The sequence below is a fragment of the Rhopilema esculentum genome, chromosome 19 (assembly GCF_057945365.1).
Source record: "Rhopilema esculentum isolate cy_ngs chromosome 19, ASM5794536v1, whole genome shotgun sequence".
Taxonomy (NCBI): domain Eukaryota; kingdom Metazoa; phylum Cnidaria; class Scyphozoa; order Rhizostomeae; family Rhizostomatidae; genus Rhopilema; species Rhopilema esculentum.
The window spans coordinates 2,586,752-2,614,207 of NC_142833.1; the positions used below are offsets into that span (position 1 = coordinate 2,586,752).

The 27,456-nt window shown below is 36.2% G+C and overlaps 1 protein-coding gene across 1 annotated transcript; it reads left to right on the forward strand.

Annotated features, from left to right (window-relative positions):
- The first annotated feature begins 14 nt into the window (after positions 1-14).
- LOC135688339 (arf-GAP with coiled-coil, ANK repeat and PH domain-containing protein 2) lies at positions 15-27,271 on the forward strand. Its single transcript, XM_089114053.1, has 29 exons — positions 15-376; positions 2,356-2,413; positions 4,612-4,670; positions 5,856-5,970; positions 6,262-6,320; positions 6,740-6,802; positions 7,092-7,149; positions 8,664-8,729; positions 9,498-9,542; positions 10,054-10,149; positions 10,751-10,825; positions 11,142-11,191; positions 11,601-11,660; positions 13,312-13,363; positions 14,203-14,300; positions 14,733-14,793; positions 15,582-15,638; positions 15,921-15,961; positions 16,214-16,275; positions 16,795-16,858; positions 17,481-17,550; positions 18,307-18,999; positions 19,323-19,383; positions 20,371-20,438; positions 20,858-20,967; positions 21,853-21,913; positions 23,594-23,643; positions 25,288-25,343; positions 26,282-27,271. Exons 1-29 carry the CDS (start codon positions 207-209, stop codon positions 26,380-26,382), a joined length of 2,679 nt encoding a protein of 892 aa, XP_088970179.1. The 5' UTR covers positions 15-206; the 3' UTR covers positions 26,383-27,271.
- Positions 27,272-27,456: the final 185 nt, after the last annotated feature.

A 27,456-nucleotide genomic window follows, 5' to 3' on the forward strand; every position in this document is an offset into this window, starting at 1 on the left:
ATGTCACATTTCGATGAAAAGTTTGTTTCACCATAGTTTCACAGCAGTAAGGTGATGGCGGAGTAGTGATGACCTAAAAATAAAGTGGACGGAAGTAGAATTATTGTCTTACGCAACCAAGATACACCCAAAAAGCAAGATACATGCGAAGAGCTCTGGTTTAAGCTGTGTTGTACATGTAATGAAAGCCGGGTCTGTTTGTACCAATGAGCTCAGAGGTCAAATTTCCGACAAACAGGCTTGTTGCTGGCTTGCAACACCAAGAGGGCCTAAGAGCGAAATCATATAAAATAGCCCAAGTCAAGCGAAATAGAAAGAAGGCGATGAAGCCGAGCATCGACTTTAACGAATGTTTGAAAGATTCTCCCAAATTCAGGTAGGTGTCTTGTTTTCTTCTATAAATTAATGTCATTTAACTGCTTTTGTTTTTGGCAGTCTGACAGATAAATGGGAAGTTTTTCGATCGAGCAAATTTGCTGTGCGTCAAGAGAATCTTTTGCTATGTAGTATACACAATGACCAAGCAACTACCAGTGAATAATTTATCTGTTCAGTATCTGAAAACAGTTTTTCACTTTATTCAACATAAAAGATATTCTATCTAACCATAAAAGGCAGCATCCTCACATCGATTAGAAATCTACTTAAAACCAAGATCTCAATTTTGAATAAAATCATCGTTAAGGAAATGTTTCATGTTCAGATTAAATGTTTGGTCAAGAAGATTTCCTTCAGGATAGGTTTGACTTGTTTGTGTTTTTGCAGAATCACGTCAGGTGATTTATCTCTGCTTTTTCATCCTCACGTTACAGTCACGTTACAGAATTTACAAATAATAATTACGCTTACAATAATTAAGTTCAAAATATCTCGTTTTCAATTAAAGTAATAATACATTTTCCTTTATAGAAAAGGCAAAGAAGAGTGTAGTAAGGGACTTTGGCACTTTGAGGTCATAGCTGCAGATTTCTAAAAAGCTAGTGTCTAAATTCCTAAAGGCTGGACTTTTTCTTCTTCAGCCTAATAATTATTCCTGGTTCATTTAACATATTATTTTGCTGGTGCCAGTACTATTTAGTGCAGCAAGGCCCCCGCCACCAGGTTTGCCATTTGGCTGTTTTGACATCCAAATTCCTTTATTCGCCGTCCAAAATTGCTATTGGCCGAAAAAGTAAAAGTTGGCTGAATTTTGGCCGCATGTTGAAAGCCACAAAAAATACAAAGAAAACAGCAATTTTTACACAGAAAATATTCAACATTTTATTAAAACATTCAAAATTGCAAATAGCGAAGCAAGAAACAAAGTAGAAGATAACATAGATAAAATTGAAATTGAAAGCAAGTTTGAGCTTTTGTAATAAACAAAGCCAATTTTGATTACACTATTACTCTAAAGATTTAGCCAAAATGTAGCTCTTTTGTATACATGTAAAATATTTGGCTGCCAAGCATTCTAAGCATCTGGCAACCCTGCACGCCACCAGGGGGCTGGAGGGGCCATGCCCCCCCTTTTTGGTAAGCAAACATATTTCCATAGAGGCCCTGTTTCGAAGTACTAAATTCAAGTTCGATGTATAGAACTTGGCCTCGCCACCTTGAAATTTGTGGCGTGAGCCTTGTACTGTGTGTTTTATAATTTATCTTGTACTCTGATCTTGTTCAAATATTGTAATCATCATTTTTGGTCCAGTCCATTTCCCTATGTGCTGAAAGCAATCCTTTGTCTTATCACAAACAAAAATGTGCTGCCTTGTGCATACCAAAGCCAGTTTGCCAATTGTTGCATTCTGCAGACTTCTGTGGTACCTGTTAAAGCGAATTCCTTTTTGAGAGAGCAGCTATCTCTTAATACTTCGATCCATGAAGTCTAGCTTTATAATTGATAATATTGCAATAAAAGCTCTAATATGCACCAACTGATGCATCAAATTCACAGCAACTAGGCCATGTATGCTAGAAACGTGCATTGGTTGTTTCACAAAGCTTGTGTCAGGTTTGACAGCTACAATGAAATTCAAAACTAATCATGAACAACAAAGCTGTGTCTTTATAACATGTAATGGTGAACAGCGTAAATATCATTAAAAATTCCTCTTTTTGTTCTTTGCCAATCTTCTTGCATAACCCGAAAGACTTTGTAGCAAAAAGGACACTATTCAAAATTCTATGTGTCTTGTTAGTTTGAAGATATGTTAAATAGAACTTTTATGGTGTAATTTATTACCTTATTCAATAATATTTTAACACAGCTCAATTTCCACAAAGTAATATTTTAGAAAGTGATTCTTTATTAATTTTGGTTTTTCAGTTCATTGTTGCAATGATTAGAAAATTATATTTTTGTTTTATCCCCAGGGCTAGTGTTGAGGAAAATGAACAATCAATTTATGACTTGGAGACACATCTGGAAAAGGTGATGGTTTTTGCCTATTTCATCCTGTAAAAGACATTGCTGTTGTGCATCTTAAAAATCTATTGAATTTTCTGTCCCCATTTGTTTCTAATGAATACTGTTTTTCCTTGAAAAGTGTCCTTTGTCTATGAAATTTTGAAAATTCGGTTTGATACTCATTTGAGTGGTCATATTTAAGCAGTCTCTGTCGTTTAATGTGTGTGATCGCACGCACATGCATCGGCACACTCATGGCACCAATAATGCGAGCGATTGATCGCACGCATGAGTTGTATATTTGACCACCGTTTTTGCCCTGAATAAAATTGTTTTCTTCAATGAAACTTCGAAGTTTTTTTTTCTTATAAGCTCAGCAACATAGGCTAATTCTTTAGATAGTGCCTATTTGGCTCTCTATCATGGCTTATCGCTTTGCTTTGTTCAAATTCTCCCGGAAACATGGCGGTAGTCAGGTAGTGTCCAAAACTTTTACCTTCCCGTTTTCACCATTATCAGGGTAAATATCGATGAAATTGCTCAAAAGAAAATGGGCTTTTTTATCATAGATGCGAGAGGCAGGCAATGAATAGACCGGCAAAAAGAAGATCTTCAGACAATCAAGGTTAATATAAATCTAGTGATGTAGAAAGGAAATTCATAAAAGGGGCAAGAAATTTCGATTTTTCGACAAAAGTTTTATAAGAGCTTTTATTTTTTCAAAATTTTGCACACAACTTCACGCTAGTCACATGTCATAAATCATACTACTCGAAGATTTTTCTTGTCTTTTTTTGAAAAAAGGCATTTTAAAGTTCTTTACCTTATTGGAAGAGATTGCCAATCTGATTCAGAACAACAGAAGAGATCACCATATTCAGCTTTAAAATCTTTTCTCTCAAAATGTTGCATTTGGATTTAAATAGACAACCATGTAAGTTTCCGATCAGATCAGAATTTTTCCGATAAAACAGCAGTTTAGCTGTACAGGGGTCCCTTGACCCCTTTATCTACTCCACTGTATCAATCAATATTTCCCTATATTTGTCCTGTAATGTCAAATGTTCTTGGAATAAAAACACCAGAAACACTAAAGCTCTCTGCAAATTGCCCCAGGGCCTCAAGGTGTAGGGGGCCTCATATAGTAATGAAATAAAATTGATTAAAAGAAACAAAATTATGCCCATAAACAATAAAACATTTTAAGCAAACAAACAAATTTAAGCTAGTTTAAAGGGCGTGGTCGCAAAATTTTTGTCCTGCGTGCAAGTTTGGAACCGAACCGAGTTTTTGTCCTCGCCCTTTTGTTTAGGCTAGCACTCTGGAACCGAGGTTATTTTGCTCTGCCAACCGGAATGGTTTTGACCTGTTATGAAAGAGAACAATGACCTGATTTTTAAGAGTGGTTTGCCACACACATGGTGATTTCCTTATGATGAAGACTGTATAAGAGAGGACAGTCCTACCTTTTTGCAAAGTTCAACAAGCGTCTAAAGAGGTAACCAGGACAATTGATGATTTCAAAGTTGACAAAGCTTCGCTCACTTAATTTATGATGAAGAAATCTGAAGAATGAAATTATAAATTATGATATATCTCGTCTGTCATTTTGCGGTTTACTTTTTGCTCTATGTTTCACCTTCATCCAAACTTTTGTTCTGATTGACCTCAATGACATATTCCTCAAACATGTCACTTTCTTTGTTGCTGAGTTTCAAAAGAGGGACAATTTATTCCAAAGTTGCAAAACGGAGGGTGCTTAAACGAGGGTGGATTCTTATTAGAATATGTACAGGTTGCCATAAGAACCAGGCCAGACTCAACGCTTTTCAGGGCCTTTTTTTACATATTAGCTACTAGGGGTGGGGGGGGGAGGCAACTGCCCCTGCAGCACAAATGGCTTTCCATTATTCTAAGCAATAGGCTTTTGCCCCTTCTTTATATAAACAATGGTTTGCTTCTGCAGCTAATTTCCCTTGAAAGAGGCTAATAGCACTTTTACTTCTAAAATTATCCATCTTATCAGGAGATCAATTAAGCAAAAAATCTGGCTCAAAAATATAATACCTGGGTATTGACTATAAAAGATATCTTTCAAAAATATTATGTTTCTGATCATTTTGTGTCTCTGGAATCATTTGAGGAGAACTGGGCTGCAACCCAGTTTTTTCCAATTCTTAAGAGCTGCATTTTTGTATTGATTTGCTTCATTTTAATCCTAGGTCTCAAAAGCATGTAGCTCTTTTGTTGAATGTGGAAAAGTCTTCAGATCCTCAATGGGGTAAGTTGTCATTGTGAACATCACTTTGAAAAATACTTTCCACGATTTGCGTTTTGGATAAAATGTGGCAGTAAAAAAGGTCACTTTGGGAATTTAGAGACTTGTGAAAGATCTCCTTGTATCAAAATGCTGCAAAATTTGATGTATATTTCTTGGACCTTATGTTTAGAATCAAAAGATTTAGTTGCAATACTGAACAGTAGTTAAAAATTAAGATATAAACTCTAGGTCTATATCAAGGTCAGTGAAGCAGATTTGAAAGTAGAAAATTTTAGAAATATTGTTTTCTAGAGATGGCCAGAAACTGCAACGGAAACGTCATCATTTTGAATTACAATGTCAAGCAATTGTGTACAGAAAGGATGAGCACTTCTAATAAAACGATGCAATTTCAAACTGGGCTGGTCAAGATTTTTTTTTGATATAGCTCTGCTTGATAGTTTTCTTTTAGCCAGATGGATAGATAGATATATGTCTTTTAAAATAAAAATCATTGTTAAAATCAGGCTTCGAATCTTTCTTGGTGATACTTTAAAAGAACAAATTCTTGAAGATACTTTCTTGTTTTTGTGCATTCTCAAAAACGTTTTTGAGGGTTTTTTCACCCATCAGCTTGTATTCTCTTTATCTGTATGTTTTTTTTAGAGTTTTTTTGTTAAAAGATAAACCTTGTGAGCCAGGTTTAGGTCATTGAAAAGACAAAACCTCATAATTTGGCTTTGGCACCATGTTATTGTTAGTCTGGTTTCTCCTTCTATATCTTAATCTAAGTACTTATCTAAGCGCTTATATTAAATTGTTCACAGTTAGCAAACACATTTTAGAAAGCTGTTACAGTGCAACATGTAACTCAGAACTTGGAAAATGAACAGTTTCCTTCACCCAGTACCCTATGTTTTGATTTTTTCATGTCTTCTAAACATTTAAATGGTAAAGAGATGGTAATGAAGCTTAAGCTATGGACATATTTTAAAATAATGCTAGGCACAATTAATAACAGAATGGTAGACTAAATCTCTCTCTGTGTACTTTTGCAATAAAGCATTTGCCTTGGCCTGCAGGAAAGTAGGGAGGCAGTCTCTCTTTCCCTTAGCTTTGGTTCAGGAAGTTGCATTCATTGAACTTGCTTTTTTTCTTTATATTCAAGTATTTGTGTTTACTTTCAGTAAATTTATTTCTTTTTAGGAGCCTCATTCATGAATTTGAAGGCTTATCATCATTGTTCAAAGATGATTTATTTGTGAATGGTGCAGTAACTAAGATATGTTCAAATCTCTCTGATATAAAAAACTTCTTCGGGGTGAGTGTATTTCTGTTGTCTGTTTTTTTCAATAAAACAGAAAAAGCAAACTAGAAAATAAAGATTATTTCTTTCATGCATATAACCTGTATTTTAATTTCTATATACATTTTAATCCTAGATAATGATTGGACAGGACATTTTTAAGGCTAGCTGGGTAGCAAAGTGCACAAATTCTGGAATCACTTTAATGTTGTGTATTTTTCTCACGCTGTGAAAATTGATCTTTTACAATGTTGTTTTTGGAGCCTCTTGTTTTGCCTTTCTTATATATATATATATATTTTTTAGATTCTACTTGACCAAGCACAGAGGTCGATTGGCAGCAAGCTTCACTCATTTCTAAAAGAGTAATAAATTCTTATATCAAATTTTACTCTCTTTCTGATTTATTCATATAATTTATTGACATGTAAGATCATCCCTGCAAGGTGTCTTTTTGTATGCAGTTTCAAAAGGGTAATTTAATCAAAGCCAATAGAAAGATACCTTTCACATCCAATTGAAATCATATGTTCTTTTTCATTTAATTGTTGGTCCTTAGAGCTTAGAGTCTTAAGTACACGTAATGCTGGAATGCTGTTTTTATGCCTAGATCTTGCACAGTCATATTTGATAGAAAACATTAGTCACCACCAGATAAGAAATTTTTATTGTACCCATGTTTCCTTAATTGATATTTAATCAGTTATCTTCTGCTGTGCCGTAACTTTATTCACCAATTCAAGATCACATTTTAGATTTACATCTGTCTCTTTTTCGTTGACAGTGAGATAAAAAAGTTCAAAGAGACAAAGAAGCATTTTGATAAAATCAGTGATGAACTCGACAGGTGTGTCTCAATGGCTAGCATCGAAGTTTTATCGATCTTTTGTTAAAACTGTTTTATCGCACTGTAAGCCTATAATTAAACGGAAAGATTTTCACATGGAATGATTTTCGCATGGGACAGGAAACGAAATGGCAATTCTCAAACGAGGATGATGGATATAGGGAGGGTCATTTGGTAGGATTGTAGATAGCCGTCATAGCTTGAAAGTTTGTTTGTGGTGATGGGGAAAATCAAAATTACAATCTCGATCTACGATATCACTTGCTTTAAATCTTGTTTTGCCTTTCAGTGTATTTGCCAAGAACTCCCAGCTTCCAAAGACATGCAAAGTGTCGGAAGCAGAAGAGGTACGTATTTCTTAAGATATAAGCTGCAAGTGAAGCCTCTAATAGAGTAAGGGGACAACAGCTCCATGGGATTGTGATAATTAGTTACGATCTTATTGCCTCAAAACAAATTGAGCTTTTCAAGCGCCGCAGCCAATATCGTCCTCTGTGAAGGAGAATCGTCAGCTTGTATTTCAGACCCCGTTTACACTGTGCCGGATAAATGTTATCCGCATAAAACTTGTTCGGATTGATTTGCGTTTACACTGTGCCGTACAAGTTTTTTCCACTTTGCCCTCCCGTTTACACTGTGCCGGATAACTGGAGTCACGTGACATAAATCTTTGCACAAAACGAAGTCATCTCTGGGCAACAAAATAACAACTAAATTCACGCCAACGTAAAAAGACTTTTCATTCTCTCTTCAGATTCACCTGCTTCTTTTCAGATGAAGTCCGAAGATTTTGTCACAACAAATTAGACAAAGTTAGTTTTAATAATTCGTTCTTTGAAACAAAATGACGCTGAAATAGCGAAGAAAATAGGGAAAGCTGACAAGGATGCCAGTTTTACATGGACTGACGAAGATACTGCACTTTTAACACGAGTATTTATCGACTATAAGACAGCCAAGATGGAGAAAAGTCTTTATTGGGAGACAGTAAAAATCAAATAGGAAAAAATAGCCAATCGCTTTCGAGCATTATACGATGTGGATAAAATTTATCCGGATAAAACCGTCTACACTGTACCACATATCTATCCGAACTAATTTAATCCACTTTCCTAGGTGAACTTATTTTGTTCGGATAGCCGCTCTCAAATTCGTGCGGATAGCGTGGGTCTAGTGTAATCCGGCGCACTGAAAACGGGGTCTCAGTCTATTGGCGGAGTTTCCCCAGGAAGTGTTACTGGGCACCGGGGGACTAACCCCCTGCCGAAATCTGAGAAATTCATACGTCTTCTCTTCTCGTTTCATAGAGATATGTTTTGCTACCGCCCCCCCCCCCTCTCCCACTATTTTTTATTTATGGCACTGCAAACTAAGACGATGGTCTCGCTGTACTGCCTAAAGTTGTTCTGTTTATGTAAAATTGGATTTGACCAGTTTTCTGATTTTAGAGGTGCTTCTAGTAAATACATTTTCAAGCCAATATTTGAAATTATTTCGAGTAAAGCACACAAATTAGGAAACTACCCAACAGTGCTTTATATGTAAAGCTCTTTAAATTCCTTTGCCTTATATTTTTTCTAAATCATTATTTCAGTAAAGGAATTTTGTTACAGTTCTAGCTAGAAACAAAAATGCTGTTGATAGAAAGCTTCGTTTATCGTTCAATGTAAGCGTTTTTTCTATCGTTTTGTGAGCACGGTCTATTTGTTATTTTTGGGTGTCTCGTTCTTGCATAATTGGCATGTAAATCCAGGTGGTGAACTTTCAAATCCAGTCTCTCGCTGTCTCTATTTTCTTTTGTTAAGATTCAGTAACATAGTGTATTATAACGCCATTGCCAAATCATGAAATATCTTGATAGGTAGATAATCTACTTTTGGCAACAGAGTCGGCCTTCAACCACACCTCCTTGGATTACGCATTCCAGGTAAAGCACTTGAATAGATAGCATGTAATGAATTGAATCATTCTTAAAGAATAGATGTATTAGATAGCGGCAGTTTACAATGAATGAGGCTAATGTCCTGGAGATTTTCAGTATGACAGCTTGACATGAAAACAAAGAAAAGTTAACGAATAAAAAAATAAAGGAAATATTACGTTATTATTAGCGGCCTAGATCTCTTGTTGTCTGTGCTTATTACCGGGTATATGACTTTAAGCCTATTTGGGACCTTAGTTTTTAATCAGTTTAGCTCAGCACCAGGGCATCTGCATGGAAATAGGTCTGAGATGCTCTCGGCCTTAGGCACCTCTTTCTTTCAGACCCTGTTTTACAAAAACCAGATAACATTTTCAAAGATAAAGAAATTTGCGAAATATGTCAGAGAAATGTCAGAGAAGCTTATTCTTCAGTTCAGTTCAAGAGAGGTCTCCAAACTTACTTAACTTTTGAACCTAGAGATCCTAAGCAAGACTCTTTGGTAAAGCAGCACAGAAATGTTGTTCTTCTTTTGGTTATAGCATGTTATTTAGTCAATAACTTCTTTACATTTATTGCTTAATATCTTAACTAATGCTTAAGATAGAGTTACGTGTATGAATCTCGATGAAATGACATGAAATGTGCTCTTAAACATGCAATACTAGTTCTGATGTCATTAATAAAGATTTTGCTTGTTTGAAAAATACCTCTAGGGTTCTTTTAAGTTTCATTTATTTCTGTGTACTTATTGCAATTTTTTTCTTTTGGAAGATCAACATCCTCCAATCAAAGCGACGATTTCACATCTTAGGCCAGGTGAGTGTGAAATACCATATTTTTGCAATTGTCAGTCACAGTACAGATATGTGGTGGTGACCTTGCCACGGCGAGAATATGGGTCGACGAAAACAAAACAGAAATTGCACATCTATTCTTCATTGCTTTTTGAGTATGGTTTTGATTGTTATCGCAATTTAGAAAGATTGGACCCTTTCTGGACCTGTCAGTATTTAAGGTCAGTATTTTAGGCATACTCCTATTGTCTGTATGTATGCCTAAAATATCCTTATTCAATACTTACCGGCTGGAATAACCGAATCTAAAACCATCGGAAATTTCCTCCACAGCTCTGCACCTTCCAGAGCCAATACTTCTCCCGAACCAATTTGTGAATCTCTTGCATGCATGAAACATTTTGATATAATTTCACTACCAGCAAAAAGTATTGTCTTTAGTTGCTTACTTTTATTAGCGTAAAAATTTTATCACAAGTCGAAAATATTGTGTGTTTGGTTGCTCAGTGTTGCTAATTGAACCGTTTCAACAGATCCTTACATTCATGCATGCACATACGGCATTCTTCAAGCAAGGCGGAGAATTGGTGATATGTTTGGAGCCCTATTTGAAGGAGCTCGGATCCAGGGTATGTTGCGTCATCACAACATCAATCCTTGTATTAATTTAGCAGCAATTTGTACGGTGCTATTTAATAATGATGGCTTTGGAAAAAGAAAACCTTTAATCCTAGTTTCCATATAGTCCTTGAGTGTCGTTGAGGATCATAACTTCCTTTAATTAGCTCGTCACTTATTTATAAACCAAATAGTATGTTTAACAAAGCTCTTATTCAAAATTGCTTAAAGTCATTGAAGATTGTTGTAATGATGTTATAGGAAAATTCCTCTTAAGTTATGTAGAGTAGTTTACAGACAAGAAGGGTATTATTCTGATTGTGTTAAAATTATTTTGTTCTCTTAAAAGCTTTCTGATAATAGTATCAATTCAATATTTAGATCTTAAATCGTTTATATTTTCCCCGTTCTTTCTGGCTATTATTCTCAAATGTTGCTAGTATTGTTGCTTCGCTGTGATTAGAAATAATTTTTGTATAGGTAGAAATTGTTTTCATTGCTTCTGTTTCGTCTGATTCTGAAACAAGCAATTTCTAGCTCCGATTTCATTTTTAGCTTTGTTGTCCAAAGCTACGGAAGGGTATCAGATTTAATTGTAAGTTTTGGTTTCAGCTTGATCATATGCAATATGAATTTAACTGCGAGCAAAAAGAGATGGAAGAAAGGCATACTTTGGTTCAGAGAAAGGTGAGAAGAGTCTGATTTTGTTGTGATAAACCATGGCGAAACATAACTAACAAATGCAAAATGTAAGATTCCTAATATTCAAAAGCCAAGGAGCTAGAATGCAGTCCTGTTTCATTACATTTACCCCTGCAAGAAGAGTCATTAGTGACGGTTTTGTTCCGATTCTCTCTCTTTTACCATTTATTTTGAGTAACGATATCGTTTGTTCTCCTCCATGCATAGGCCAGTTTTGTTTTCATCAAGGCCCTTTTCATTCTGCGTGGTAGATTTTCTATTGACCTTGTTATAACGAAGAACTTACATGTTTCTTTTGCAGAACGAAATGAATCAAGAAACAAGAAACTCATTGTCAAATCGAAATGGGAGGTAAGTCTTAATCGATTCCAGAAAAATTTAACACAAAAGGCAATGAATTAACAGCTTTCCATGTATATCCTAAACCATGGTCTTAATTGAATGTAGATTTTAATTATGAGAGTTAAACAAAGAAACTAATTCTTTCTTTGGTTTATGTTCGACTTGATGGACTTATGTAAATGTAAAATATTGCCTTGGATAAAGGTGAAAGACATTTTTATCACGACTGATTTGAGTTCTGCAAAGTTCACTAGATTTCTCTCTTCATGTTTTAAAGAAATAATCTTATATCTAAAAAAGATATATTATTTCAAATGTACGATTCATATGCCAAGTATGCATCAAAGCCAAGTAGAAGACTGACTTTCAGACTTTCACTGTATTTGAGGCCTGATTTAAACTTATTTTCACTTGACAGCTTGCTAATGGAAGGCTATTTATTCAAACGTGCAAGTAACGCATTCAAAACATGGAACAGGTATTGTTTGGTCCCATCTACTCTGATTTTTTGTGCTAGCTTGAAGGAGTGGAACTAGCTTATCAGCCTTATTTAAGTCATTATACTACCATCACCCACAGAGCTACCTTCTTGCAAATAGGTGACCAGGGGCGGATCCAGAGGAGGTTCGAAAGGTGCTTGATCACAAGTGACTTAACACAAACATTGAATCGTGTTATACCAAAGCATGTATAAGATCCGACCCTCAAGGTGACAGAATAATTAAAAAACCATTGCTTGCAGAGTTTTCTGAACTGGTTATAACCAATAGGCTTGTAGTTACAACAACTCTTCAGGGGATTCAATGTAAGGGCCTATATATTTTGGTAGCAGAGGATACATATCTAATTGGGAGTGCTGCAAAATCTGAACAGCTGCGGACCAGGGTTATAGATTAGCTTTAACCTTTGTAGCTTAATTGTTTTAGAGAGAGAATAAACTTCAGACCTGATCTCTTGTTTCGATTTAGCACCTGTTTTAAAAAAATTGCTAAATTTACTCAAACGTCGCCTTTTGTTTTGCCAAACTGCAACGCCTGCCTATTCCATTTGGAAAAGCGTTAGCTCACAGCAGGGCCGCCGAGAGGCGGCCTGGGCCCTGGGGCAAAGTCCCAGTTAGGGCCCTAGAGTCGGATACAAAAAATTTTCAAGACCACGCCCTTTATAAAATGGGAAACTCCCATTATTTTCAAACGTTTGCGCACGTTTGCTTTTTCAGTTGCAAATTGATCAATGATATTGTCGTAATCAATTTGTCTTGCTAGTTCGTGCTCGATCGAAAGAGTCACGAGGCTTGATAGTCTGTCTTGAGTCATTGTTGAACGTAAGCGGTTCTTTATTAATGCTAGTTTGCTGAAAGGGGCCCCAAAAATATAATATAGCTTTATGCAACGAGTCTAAATGCAAAAATAACTCACTTGAACGGGCCATAGATTAAAACAAGATTATATGGGTTACCTAATTTTTTATCAGGGCTCCCTTCCCCCAATAAGTACGATTTTGCGAAACTCGGGGAAACTCAGCTAAAAAGATGAATCCGTAAAATATGTGATATAAGGTTTATTCAGCTTTTCTCGGGGCCCCAGACTCAATAAATAAAGCTGATAGGCCTTAAATTCAAACAAGACTCAGTGTACGGACCCAATGAAATTACTGCCATCATTTTCGATATCAACAAATATATCTTTAAACGCATTTTCAGTTTCTCAAAAGAAGACATTTTAAAAAAATTTTCAGAATAATTTCGGGGCCCCTTTCGAGGCCCTGGGGCAAATTGCCCCCCCTGCCCCCCCCTCTCTGTGCCACTGGCTCAATGTTCTGTTTTGGAACCTTGACTTTTTAATTTTGGCACACCAAAGAGCTTCTGACTAGAAAAATGTTTGTTGAAGAGCTATTTTAAATATAAGAAAGGAATGGTCATGACAACAAAGAAGCCCAGAAAAATTCTGCCAAACAGCATGTTTCAGAAGACATAAAGAAGAGGTATTTAAAATTTTCCAAGCGTATTGTAGTGCACCAAAATATCGACAAGCATTGCAGCCAACCTTAAGTTTGATCAGTGTAGTGGACCATGATATTGTACTGAAATGCCTTTCTGAATTCACGCCCGTTTGATGTTCTGGTCTTGACAGGAGATGGTTTACGATACAAGACAACAAGATATACTATCAAAAGCGATCCAAGGTAAGCCTATTTTGATGTCTTCTGTATTCTAAGTACCGAGTTTTTGCTCCGTTTGTTGGATATGCTATCCTATAATGGATGTATGGCTATCTAAAAGGGCGTGCCAGTCTATAAATAATTGGAACCTAGTGGAAGTTTTGTTAGAATTGATACATATTATGAACAAACAGCGTAATAGAGTAGATATTTGTTTCATCTTTGATTCAAGCCTTCAAAATGCGTCTTGTTTCCCGAGTTTCTCACTTTTTTGAGCAGTCAAGAGCTTTATCCATTTTGCGCCTCGTCGTAGCATACCAGGGAGGCTCGTAAGAAGCCTGGCCTAACATTTTCTCTTTCAAAGCATTTGTCCATCCTTCGTTATTGCACCACTCATGCTCCTTTGCCCAATCATTAAACGGAGCAGTGACTTTAGTTTGTGTAGAGCCTCTTTGAATCAAACATGCTATCTGGCTAGTATTTTCAGTTCAGCTTTTACTTTTGTATAGGACTCACAAACAGAGCATTTTCTCTTTCAAAGCATTTTTCCATCCTTCGTTATTGCACCACTCATGCTCCTTTGCCCAATCATTAAACGGAGCAGTGACTTTAGTTTGTGTAGAGCCTCTTTGAATCAAACATGCTATCTGGCTAGTATTTTCAGTTCAGCTTTTACTTTTGTATAGGACTCACAAACAGAGCATTTTCTCTTTCAAAGCATTTTTCCATCCTTCGTTATTGCACCACTCATGCTCCTTTGCCCAATCATTAAACGGAGCAGTGACTTTAGTTTGTGTAGAGCCTCTTTGAATCAAACATGCTATCTGGCTAGTATTTTCAGTTCAGCTTTTACTTTTGTATAGGACTCACAAACAGAGCTTGTGGATGTTCGGCTATGTACAGTAAAGCGAACAGACGATGTCGAACGAAGATTTGCCTTCGCACTTGTATCTCCCACCAAGTAAGTTTTCTATTTTTCTGTCTCTTAAACATCGCCTCGAATGAAAACGATGTTTGGAAATCATTACGTATTCATTGAAGCAAAAAAATCGAGGCCGCATTCGGACTTAGCATGAAATATCGACTATACATAGACACGTGCTCGTGTATATTACCCTCTGATTTTGCTCCGAACTCGGTCGCTTTTTATGCTCTTGCAGAGTGTGACGTCATAAATAATAAATTTTCAGAATTTATGACATTTGACCTAAAATATTGGTTATTTAATTATTTCGCCGTGTTGGTTATTCTTCATAATTTAAAATAACATCGCGAAATGCCTTTTGACCCTTCAAATCAGCTAAAACGTTCATAATTTGGTGACCAATCAAAGATATTGACAACAGATTGCTGTTATTTTACATGGTTCATAATTTTTTTTGAATTTTGACAGATGCTGGTATTTGCAGGCCGACAACGATCAAGTCCGTCGGGATTGGATAGAGGCAGTTCAGGTACTTCTTTTGGCATTACGACGTACGTTTACCATTTGAATTTTCTCTTGAGGCTTCTTTGACTGAGGCGACATGATCGGAAAGGAAAAGCCTGGGGAATTTCAGTTTTTTGTCTCGTTTAGTAGAGAGCAGTTTTTCATATCGTTGGCAATATAGATAAACTTCAAGGTGAAAACAAAGTTTTCTCGTAGAGAAACCTTTCTTCGAATACAAATGCAATTTGGGAGAAAGTTTACCAACTAAATGGCAAGAAGGAGGATACCCAAATAAGGGTTTGCTTCAATTCAGGTTTCAAGTATTTGCTGGCTTTCAACAAGAATACAATTGAAGTTTGACATAAAGAAGATCATCGTTCATTTTATTTCAAGTCTCAAATCAGATTATGATGCGTGAACTTTATCTCTGAATCTAAGATGCAGCGGCCCTTGTAAATGAATATAGGCCTCTTGCACAGGTAACATGGGAACGATTGCGTACCGTTCCAATAGCGGTCCAAATTTTGAAACCTAAGAATTAACTGCTCGCACTGGATCAAACTTTTTCGAATAAGCCCCACCTTTGAATACGGCCCCCTCGAAAAAGCCCCCACCCTAAAGTAATTTTTGTGAAATAAGCCCCTACACTTAGAGTGAGAACCCATAGGCTGCGGCAGCCCCGACAGCAATAGGTTTATCCCAATTCAACTGCATTTTTAAGTATACTGACCAGCCTGAAATATAGGAAGAAAATTTACCCTGGAAGTATTTTTTGCTACTGCTAAATATGTTATCTGTTTTTATTTCTATCAGGTTGCGATTGCCAAAGCCTTGAATGACCCACAGTATGACGAAGATTCTGCTTCCTTTGTAAGTGAAACAAAATTGATAATTTTAACCATTGCCTGAATCACTAGTAATCAACATCATCATTGATGAACCATCGCCGTCGTGATCACCAATCAATGATCGCTTTTTTGATCATCGTCAATCATCGTTATTATAGTGATCATCATTAACATAATCGTGATGATAATGATAATCATCATAATCAAAATAGGCCTTTGACATGTACCGTTTGTTTAGAGATTTCATAACAGCGAAGATAATCTGTACTTGAACATAAACACGCGTATTCATATTTATTTTCAGGACAAAAGCATGGATCCACTAGAGAAGCTACATCCGCAGTAGTAAGCATCCTTTCCTGTCTTATCGTCTTCACAGTAATCCTTAATCGTTTTAACATAGCAGTCAAGTTTGTGGCCTGGTAATTCCATTCTCTAATTGCTTCCACACCTTTTAGAAAAAAACCTAATGTAAGAAGCACGTATCCTTGAATGAACATACATATCCACTATCAAAGGGAGGCCCAAGAAATTCCTGGCTGTTAGAAATTGTTTTCTTTTTGCGGAGATCTACTACACTGTCTTTATTGTTTTTAGCCTGCTGGAACAAATACGCTCACTTCCTGGAAATGATGTTTGTGCCGATTGTGACAGCCCAAGTACGTTGAAATTTTTGTACAAGATAGTGTTCACAAGATTGAGCGCGATCTGTTACAGTGTAATAGAATACGGTATACTTTAAACAAAACAATTCACTACTCTAAAAGGTGCAAGGATGGCTCCAAGGGTCTGGTCTTCGAGTTCCTGACATGACCAAACTCTCTTAGAGTGAATGGAGTAGCCGGCTCTCTGCAGTTAAAGGTGTAGGAATAACGAGGTGTGGTCTCATCGAGGAAAGAGCCAGGACACTGCTCGTTAAGCATAGCATCTCAGTGTCCTAAAAACTCTTTGGGTGCTAGCTAGCAAATACAAAACAATACAGTTTACAGTGTATGGGTGCTTCAATAACTTGAAAGATCGTAACTTTCCTATCAATTTGGCCTGACTACTCCTTCTGATGTTAGAAATTTGCAGTGTACAGCTCTTCTTTGCCATTTTATCAAGGTCTACAACTTCATTGTTTTGACTTAGCCCCCTGTTACTTGCTTGATAATTGTACCAATGTGTTGATGTTTTAGATCCGAAATGGGCCAGCATTAATATCGGTATCACCCTGTGCATTGAGTGCTCAGGTATTCACAGGTATGTATTGTGCATAAGTGACTTATTAACTTTTGTTATGTTTCTGCCAACGGTTTTAGTTTTCGTTGTGTTCCCATTATTTTGTCTCAAATACTACTTCATTCCTTTCGCTGTTCAGAAAATAGTAACAAATACCAGTACAATAACCAGTCAATTACTTACGCGAGGGTATTTTTGGTTTATAAGCTCGCCTGGGTATTTTTAGAGGGGTCTTGCCACTCCTAGCAGCTTTTTCAAGCTAAAACGTTACCGCAAGGGACCAATTTAGAAAACTGCTTTGAGTTTAAGATGCTTTAAGTAGTCGTGATTTTCTAGCAAAAGCAGGCTCGTAATAAACTTAGAGTTGGCGGGTTGTCACAACCCCAATCTTTGAATTTCTTTGAGTTTTGATGCATATTCACCTCAGAGAATAACATAACGTAACGCTAATGCCAAGAATTTTGTCAGTTCAAAAAGAAAAAAACTAAGCCGCGCAAGGCTAAGGTTCTGTAAGTAGAGGCTTACTGGAGTTTTAGTACAAATTTCAATTGGCCTATTGCCAGTATAATATCAGTCAATTTACGTCCTTTAGGAAAAAGAAGTTTTCGTTTGATTAAATATTTACGGAATTTCGTTCTTCTAGGAGTCTTGGAGTCCACATATCCAAAGTTCGATCCATCACATTGGATGATTGGGAACCCGAATCTATCAAAGTAAGTGCGTGTGTTAAAATTAAGAGTTTATTTTTCCTGTGGAAGCTTAGCCTGCGGCGCAGGCTAGTGGAAGCTTTGACGAGGAATTCACCTGCCATCCTTGATAAGTAATGAGGTCTTCTTTAAACTCAGAAAAGATAATTTCACTTTTTGAAGGTTACGTTTTTCAGCAGTTTTGGAATTTATAGATATAAAGTCAAGATGTCAAGTTTGTGGAAGCTTTCTGGAAAAATTTAGCATCATTGTCATGAGAATTTTATAAGTAAACAAAATTCATTTTCTTAAGGAACTATGATATAATGAAGGATTTTGAAGGATACACTATATCTGTTTAAGTTTACCAATCTTATCTGTTTAAGTGCTGTTTTATATACGGTTTTGAAACGGAGTTTGTTTGCTGGAGCTCTGGCAGTCATTTATACAAATATTTTAATGTATTTAGGTGACAACAAATGAGGTAGTAATTTCTTTGGATATTTGTTTTATTTGTAATTTTTGTTGCAGTCGTTTTGTAAAATGTAGCCAAGCTCCGGGCTCGACCCCGGCTCGCGGACGCCCTAGGGACAAGGAACTAGCCATCCTACCACATAATGCCACCACACAATGCTCAGAACGATGCGCCCCAAACAGCGCATTCCCCAACGTTCGATATCGAATAATGGACTAACCTTTACTTTTACTAAGAAGCTAAAGGCCTTGAAGACGATACGTATCTGCCTTAAAATGCACCTTTGAACCTTATCATTTCCTTAACAGCTTATGTCGGAGCTTGGCAATCGTGTCATCAATGACATCTACGAGGCAAACGAGGATGACAGTATGAAGAAGCCAAATGTTAGCAGCTCAAGGGCGGAGCGAGAAGAATGGATCAAGGCAAAGTATGTTGAAAAAAGATTTGTCAGCAAAATTCGCCCCAGAAGAACCTCTGCTGCTGTGAAGAGGTTTAGACGAAAGCAACCGATTAAAAAATTCCCAGATGGAAAAATTCGTCGCTGGTCTGCCAAGAAGAGTGATGTTGAAGCGGCCGAGATATTGCTACATCTTTCTGCTGATCGAGAGGAGAACCATTCGCCAAAAATGGACGAAGAAGAAAATAGTAAACAGAAAATAGCTGAAGATTCGAACGGAGAAGGATGTCCAGTGGTGGAAGCTGGGTCACCAAGGAAAAAAGACGGATCCACGCAGGAATCAAATATATCCCCAGAGGCGACAGATGGATCCCCAGGGTTAAGAGCTGGATCTCCAGAGGCAGAGATAGGATCCCCTGGATCGGATGTAGACAATAACAGATCGGTAAATGCAGATATGAACTCCCCATCCTCTTTTGATGGGGGTTCCCCTGCAACTCCGCACTTAAGGCGTTTGTACGATAGTCGCGGTACAGATTCGGCAACAAGCTCGGATGAATGTGAAACAGAAGAGGAAATGCGGAGTTTGCCTCCAAATCAGGTAACGTTGGAAGATCTCATGAAATGGCATATGTACATAATTACCTCAAGTTACACTTTTAGCTGGAATTTTTATTTCGTTGATTAAAGACATTTTCAAGCAAAACTGATATGTTGCGTAATAAAGGTATTTTGTAAAATGTACGTTTTTAGTGACTTAAAAGTGACTACTTATTTTGTACTTTTTGCCACACCGTCTTTTTACAATTTTTCGTACAATGCTAATGAAAGCTTCTCTAAATATATTTTCGTTTATCTTTGAATAAATTTAAAAATAAGGTGACGCTTTTCTAACCATAATCATTGTTTTCACTTCCTTTCTAGTTGCTCTACCAAGCTGCAAAGCTAAAAAATATGACATTGATGATCCTTGCCCTTTCAAACGGTAGGTTTAATTTCCATTTAATTGATTGGAGGGGTAGTATGCGAGAAGTTTCTTGTTCTCGGTTACGATTTTAGGCCTCCCCTTCAACTTCTACTAAACCCATGTCGGCCATGTCTTCCATCGGACAATCAATCATCTTCATCAATTGGCTGACATCTCCTATTTCTCCATTAATGGCGGAGCCAGCCACTAAGCTCTTGGGGCAAAATAAAATTTTCAGACCACGCCCTTTTTTAGCACCAGAAAACGCTCTTTTACCAACAAGACACACCAATTTTACCTGTAGGGAACGCCCATAATTAACTTTTGGCTTTGTTAAGGCAGTTTGAAAATCATAGGATTACATCGCAAAATGTACGTTGCCAAAATATTACCCCTCTCCCAACATTTTCTTATCGAATTTTGACGAAATACAAAGTTGATCCGTCCGAGAACTGGGGGACGTGTCCCGTTTTTCCCGTGGCACCGCTACTTTTTTCAATCACTCATTTAATCCACTTGTCTCCCGATTTCGGACTTGTCATATCTTATGTTGCCGAACCATCTTAAGTCTACATTCTTTCAGCTTCTCTCCAACCGTTTCTGCTCTCGCATAATATTTTGTACTTCGATTCCCAATCTAGATCTTGGCTGCTCAATCTTCTGCTGGCCTTCTTCCAGGCTGCCATACATTCTTTGATTATTTTTTGCCTTTTTAAAATTACACCAGATTTCTGCACTAAGCTTTTTTCTATATGTCCTAACTTGGCATTACATTATTCTCTTGGACTCTTTCCTGTCACATACAACCCCATAACCTTTTTTGTTGTTGTAATAACATAATTGTATTGCATTGCATTGCATTGCATTGCAATGCATTGCATTTCATTGTATTGTATTGTATTGTATTGTATTGTATTTTATTTTATTATGATGTATCGTGCTGTGTTGTGCTGTGTCATGCTGTTTTTCTTGTATTCCCAAATTTGATGCAAACATTTTCTTCAGGTGCAAATGTCAATTGGTCAAATCCTGATCATGCAGGTATGACTCCGTTGCACCAGTCAGTTGCAGGGGTAAGTATGATATGATATATTACAATATGATATATGATATGATATGATATGATATGATATGATATGATATGATATGATATGATATGATATGATATGATATGATATGATATGATATGATATGATATGATATGATATGATATGATATGATATGATATGATATGATATGATATGATATGATATGATATGATATGATATGATATGATATGATATGATATGATATGATATTTTATGCTGTGTAGTGTGTATAATGTATAATATTACTTGCACAACTATATTACACTATGCTTGGTGTATTATTGTACAGTAAATTGTATATGATAGAAGTATAAAGTATTGAGAAATGTAAGTTTCCTAAATGTAATAATTTGTAAGATGCTTTATAATGTTGACAAATATATATTGAATATTATATCTTGCAGGGCTCGGTTAGTGTAAGTGAATTTCTGTTACAAAATGGTGCGAAAATAAATGCAAAGGACGATGGGGGAAGATCGTGTTTGCACCAGGCCGCTCTTCTTGGGAGCACGGGGTGAGTCATAGTGCGGAAATCTAAATTTTTCAATAGGAAGCTTTTGTTATGAATGTGGTGTTTATATTGTGTAAAGAGCACTGTGTTTGCCGGACTCCAAAACATCATGGCTGTATTGAATACGGTTAGAGCGGGCTAGAAACTTTAGGATTCAGAAGCGAGTCTGACAGTTGTAATCAGTTTTTGAATTAAAACGTGAAAACTCGTTTACAATTCAAAAATAGGAAAGTTTTTTATATAATCTGGAAACTTTAAAGAAATTAGAGTTTTGCAAATTAAGGTTTTGCTAAATTTTAATAAAGTTGGTTCTTGAGTTCCATAAAAGTTTGAATGATTTTTTTTCGCTTCACTGTACACAAAAACTGATCTTAAGTATTCAAGAATCGCTCCAAAGAATTTTACTTAAATGATAACAAAAATAAGAATAAAAGCCCTTATATTGCGCCATATATGCACAGGGATCATAGCCGCATTACAATTGAAAACATGAAGTCTAATTTAAAATGTTTGTTTAAAAAGGGTAAAATTTTACAAGATTGTAATCCATTAAAATCAAAGTTAAATCACTTTATTCATTAAAGTACTGTCTAAATAACTTTGAGGATAATAGAACAAGAATAAGTTATGTGTATAAAAAACTGGCCCCCGTTTAAGACCCTCGAATTATACCTTACTCTCGGGGTTTTGACTGCTAATGAGCCCCAAGTCAACTATGGTGGGTGAAAAAAATAGCTAGATAGAAATCAATAAAGTCTTTAGAAATGAGTTTTCTGAATGGTGAATATGTTTTGAAAATGCATAGACTAAACGGCAGGTATTGGTCATTGCTCAGCTTTCTGTTTATTTGCATGTAATTGATTTGGGATGGTTTCTTTTGCATTGTAGGCATGCCTGTTTGTTTCTGAAGCGTGGTGCAAATCAGAGCTCAATTGACGAACACGGAGAGGTAAGTTCTAATACATGGTTGTACCCAACTATGCTCTTTAGCTCAAAGATTATGATCGTTGTTTCTCTTTGTTGTACCTAGAGACATACGACGGACATGAAAATGCACTGTGCCAGGGATCAGGACAGGCTAGAAATAGACAATCAATGAATATCGATTACGATACATTAATGGAAAACATTATTGGTACCGGAAATTTTTTGCACAAAGAGTCACAAAATTGGTTTTTGCTTTTTCGCTTTTCCACAAAAATTTGTTCCACAAAATTTTTTTATTACAGTGGAATCCAGATATATCGAACTCTGAAGGGAACCGGTTATTTATCGGGAGTTCGTTAAACCGGGAGAAAACGTTTTTAGGTCTTTTCGCAGTTCACACTTAAAAATACCTTTTGTGAGCTTGTTTAGGCCATCCCAACTTCTGTGCCCAGTTTACTCCAAAAACCAAGCTGAATTCAAATAATACTACTAGTTGGTCATTGAAAATGAAGATCTTTATTTTCCTCTTGTAATATGGGACTAGAAGATTGGCAAAACTGGTATCACTTCACTTTTAGTTGGCGGCTGAATGACATCTTCGATTCTTTCACATTCTTATTTGTCTTCTGCTGCTCCATCTTGGTCTTCCAATAAAATTTTGTCGTCGCTCATTGTCAATTTACTCACTCGCAGTGATTCTTAATGTGATAAAACTTCCAGAGTCTATCAGCAAGTGGTTGGAATGTGCCATTAGCCTGTTTTGCCGATGACAATAATGATTTCCCCAAAGTGATAAATGAGCACCGGAAATATTTAAGTATAAATAACCGATGACAAATTAATGAAAAGTTCGTTATATCGAGGGTAATAATGATGCAGGGACCCAAAATTTTGTTCGTAGTATCGAGAGTTCGTTATATCCGGGGTTCGTTATACCGAGAATTTATGAGGAGCTTGTTTAGCAGATTCCAAGGGGCCAGACATTTAGTTTGTTATACTGTATTTTCAAACTGCAAAATTTATTTTAAAATATTTGTTCGTTTGATCGTCTGTTGCACACCTGCCTCTTCCATTGACTTTAAGGAATCTTTTTGATGACCTTACCCCATAACTATTGTTATCAAAAAGGCACTATTGAATAGTAACGTTGTCAGAATCTTTCAGTTTAAAACTATCAATTGTAAAGATCAACTCCGCGTAATTTTTAAGCAAAAGACTGATCCGCAAAAAATTCTTCCGCAAATAAATTTTTTCGCAAAAAAATTTTTTTTGAAGTAAGAAACTGCAAAGTTTTATTCTTTAGGGTATCTTAGATGTGGCTGCTTCTTTGTGTTGTTGTCTTTTTCAAACCACTGAGGCATGCTTCATTGTCAAGCTGACAATGTTGACAATATGGTTGGATTTTCCAAATAGTAACAAATGGATGGCTAGCAATCCCTTATAACAGACCATCTCGAAGTTGACAAAGCCACAATGCTTTGTTTTTGGAATAAGAAAAACGTATTTATAAGAAAAAAGTATTATAAATTATTCAATTCTTGATACTTTTCCACTTTGTATGCACCATGTAGTTTCTTATCCCACCAGGCTCAAAACTGATGATCAGTGGGAATTTTTTTCGGAAAGTTAAAAAACAGGGGGGGGGGGGGGAGTTATTTCGGATCGGAGAGTATTTATTTAACTTGATTTTTGTTTGTTTTAGGATGCTTTGCGTATAGCATTGAAGTATTATCATGCAGATATTGTTACTTTGTAAGTATTTTGTGGTTTCTGTGGCTGAATTTTCTTTAAAATGATTCTCAAACACAAGCAAAAAACATCAAAACTTGTTAACACATTCGCAAAACAACAACAACACTTCACACTCACACCGAAAACAATAATACTCATAAACAACAACGCACAATAATTCGTTCAGGGTACACAACAAACAATGTCGACAAAGACAACGCGCAACAACACAAAACTCACAAACGAGAACAAAAACAACAGGCTGACTCTCCATTCACACAACAACTTCTGTATGAGAAAATAACTATCAATGGGTGCTCATGTCTGCCAAAGTCGTTTATCCTATTTAAAAAGTGTGGTAAAACACATTCCCAGACTTACATTAAAATTGGTCAAATTGAATATAGATTGAAAATGTTATTAATCAGGAAAGGTAGTATGAGAGAGGTATAGCAACATTATAGAATTAACCAGCATGCATATAGTATTGTGTTTATATTATTCACTATATTATTCATTCATTTTCAACAACATAATTTACAAAATATCACAAATATTATTAAAGGTTGCTACATATGTTATTTAGTACATTCATATGAATCAGTCTGTCGATGAGGACACTGAGAAAACGATATGGGTTATCGTGCCCAGTGTCCTATTCTAGATTATATATTTATTTACAATTATTGGTCAACAATTGACAACAATAAACAGTACTAATCAAAATTGTAAAGTATTGTTTAAGCATGATTGATACAGCAAAAACAGTAAAAAGCAAGTTTATGAATATTCCTACAGCCTTGCCAAAGTTTTTTGAAGAAATTTTTGAAAAGGAAGGAAGGGTTATGGATATTGTTCTGTTGAAAAGTTGTTGCATGATGACCAGACCGTTCATCTCTTGTTTTTGTGTCATTTGCTACATGGCGTTTGCTTCAATCTTATGCATATTGTTTTCATTTACATGGGATTTTCATATTCATGATTTTTTATCAAAATCTTTCATTCATTAAAAGTTGTCTTGTAAAGGAATTTCTTTTCCTGATGATCGATTTCCTTGACTATGTGTGCAGGGTATATTTTCCAACTAATGGCATTTTTACAAAGTGTGTGAACAAAGTGAAGACTGGACATTGTTCAGTTTGATGTAATTTATCCAGTGTGTAGATCAAATATCCAGGTTTTTAATGCAAAATCAAAGGGTTCACATTTTTTGACTTTAGAGTTGGACAGATTTGACCATGACACACCTCATATCCTTAGATTTTCTGAGAATATAAAGTATGTCATGGTACAATTTGTCAACCTCCAATTTAAAAGGAATTGAAGAACGTTTGATAGGCCTTTATTTATATTTTAAGTGCAATAAAAATTATTTATGCCTATGGTCATAGGCAGTAGTTTTGTAATTGCCGACCAGTATTGCCCCTGGGCAGGTAACCAGTACAGTTGAACATTTTGCATGTGTAAAGAACAAATCAGCACAATTTATAACTTTATACGCACAATTATGCTTCACAACTGCGCAAAGTGGTTACCACTGCAAGGAAAAATAAACTCTATTTGTTTCTGTGAATGCTACAAGTTTTGAGCTCATAATTCTGCTGACTTTTATGAAAAACTCATTGAGCTTTATGTTTTAATCTGAATGTTTTTGCCAAATTCTAGATTGCGACTTGCAAGGATGAATGAAGAGCTAAGAGAAACAGAAGTGAATACATCACGTAAGTTGATTTTTTTTATTTCAAGCCCTTGTTTACAAAACAGAGAAACTCTGTCTATTAAGTATCAGTTCTTTTTCCAAACAGAGCCAGATTTTGTCAAAAATTGGCTTACAGTTACACAGGGTCACTATTTTTTGTTTGCCTCAGAACAGTGCCATTTCTTGCTACAAAGGGGGCATATGCTCTTTGTATTTTGAACAAGAACCAGTTTATGGTTCAACTTCAGACAAGCTTCTCTCTTGTACACTTTTTGTCTGGTCCAAAAGGGAGTCAGAGTTGTATCCAGATTGATGTTTGCACTAGTGTTAAAGTTATTTGGTGCACAATTTAGCCTTTTGCTTTGATTCTAGTTTGGTTTAATGTGAGTTATTTTCTGTGTAACCTTTTCAGAATGAGCCACATCAATTCCATGTATATGGGATCTAACAATCTTCCTTGAAAGAAATTTGTCATTGAATTCCTTGGAGAAAGCTGACAAATGCCTCTTGCTTAAAAATGTTTTTCGTCAATTTACTTTAATTTAAAGCCTTGATAATGTTGTGTATTGTGTGAGTTATGGGTCCCCCCTTCTACCACTTCCAGTAGTACTACTCATATTTGGGAGCCAACAAGGTACGTGGCATGGGCCCTACTTTTTTGGGAAAGCCAAGGCTAAGGTGCCTTAAAACTGATATAAGGTGCCCCTGCGAGCAAAGCAAGTAGAGCATTTACTTGGTCATACCCTTTAGATTACCTTGAAATAAACCTCAGAATATTTCTTGAAGTAATTTTCTTACAATTAGTTTTACTACTTTTAGACATCCTTCTCTATTTCCTAGAAAATAGATTGGATTTTCAATTGCCTTATTTGAATTTACCTATATCTACCTGCAGAGGAAAGATATGTTGCAAGCCTAATAATTTTTGCACTGAAAATGCTTGCACTTGTTCTCTTCCAGCTGATGAAACATTCTCTAATGTGATAAAAGACTTTTCAAACATGGCCTCTCAACACCCTGAAAGACTAAAACGTGGCACAGAAAGACATACAAGTGTTTGAAATAATTCCTTCTTGGTTCTGTTCTAAACTTTGTAACTGAGTTATCTGGAATGCTTCAACAGACCGTGTTCTAAAGCTTCTGTTGTTGGGTCACATGTGAATGCTGAGATTCCGTTTAAAACACATCAGGAATAAAAATTGTCTCCAACTATTGCTTTTTTGCTACCGAACACTAGATGCATTTGTTAGACATCAAATCATAATTGTGCCAGGGGAAAGGGGAATAAAACAGAGGTACAGTACCTATTTGCAGCTCACAGAGATGCCCCCTTTTGCCTGCATGTGCCCCCACTTCTGAAATGCTTCCTGTTCATAGAATAAAACATGCATGCTCCTTGTAATACTCTATGTCATGCATAATTTGAGTTTTGCCAAAAAATTCACAAAACAGGATTCAGCCTGTACAATCTATATGGTATTTTCTTGCTCAACACCCAAAGCCTGAGGCCAGGAGAAACTTCCTGGGGTGGGGGGGGGGGTTGTCGTTGCTAAAGCCAAAACTGCAAAATAGTCTCTCTTGCAGTTAGTTGATGCAACTAGGACTGTTTATGGCTCGGGCTTGTGTCTGGTGGCAGTTCTCCATGAAGCTCTGTTGTTGACCAAAAAATAATATTTTTCTGCTAAGCCTCCCCCCCCATCCCCTCTTGTCTGAAGCCTGCAACAGCCTAATGCTAGAATTCTTCTGGTTTAGATGTTAAATCTTAGCAACATCATTTGATTAAAATGGAGAATGTCATTTATAAACTTGATTTTCTTTAAAGTGATTTTTATGTGATGGTGCAGAGATTGTTAATGCAAAAGCAAATCTCCTGCAAGTGATTTTTAATGTAAAGGAGTAGTAACTAGACAATGAAACTTTTGGCAACAAATTTTCTTAATCATTGTGGGATTGTGCAGTCTTCCTTTGCTATTCTTTATATGTTTACACATGGAATCATTTTGCAATAGTTTGTCTGATAGAATTCACTTCTCTTTTCTGACAACAATCACTTTCAAAGCTAATATTGGCCATGTGTACAAATGTATAGATTGTTTCTTATCTTATCTCATTATTTATATAGCTTTATGGCCAAT

What these genes read in the sequence shown, in the direction of transcription:
- LOC135688339 (XM_089114053.1), top strand. Translation starts at nt 207, where the DNA reads ATGAGCTCAGAGGTCAAATTTCCGACAAACAGGCTTGTTGCTGGCTTG. An exon ending in GAGAAGCTACATCCGCAGTA is followed by an intron (nt 15,962 to 16,213) that starts GTAAGCATCCTT and finishes TATTGTTTTTAG; the next exon opens with CCTGCTGGAACAAATACGCT. An exon ending in TGCACCAGTCAGTTGCAGGG is followed by an intron (nt 20,439 to 20,857) that starts GTAAGTATGATA and finishes TATATCTTGCAG; the next exon opens with GGCTCGGTTAGTGTAAGTGA.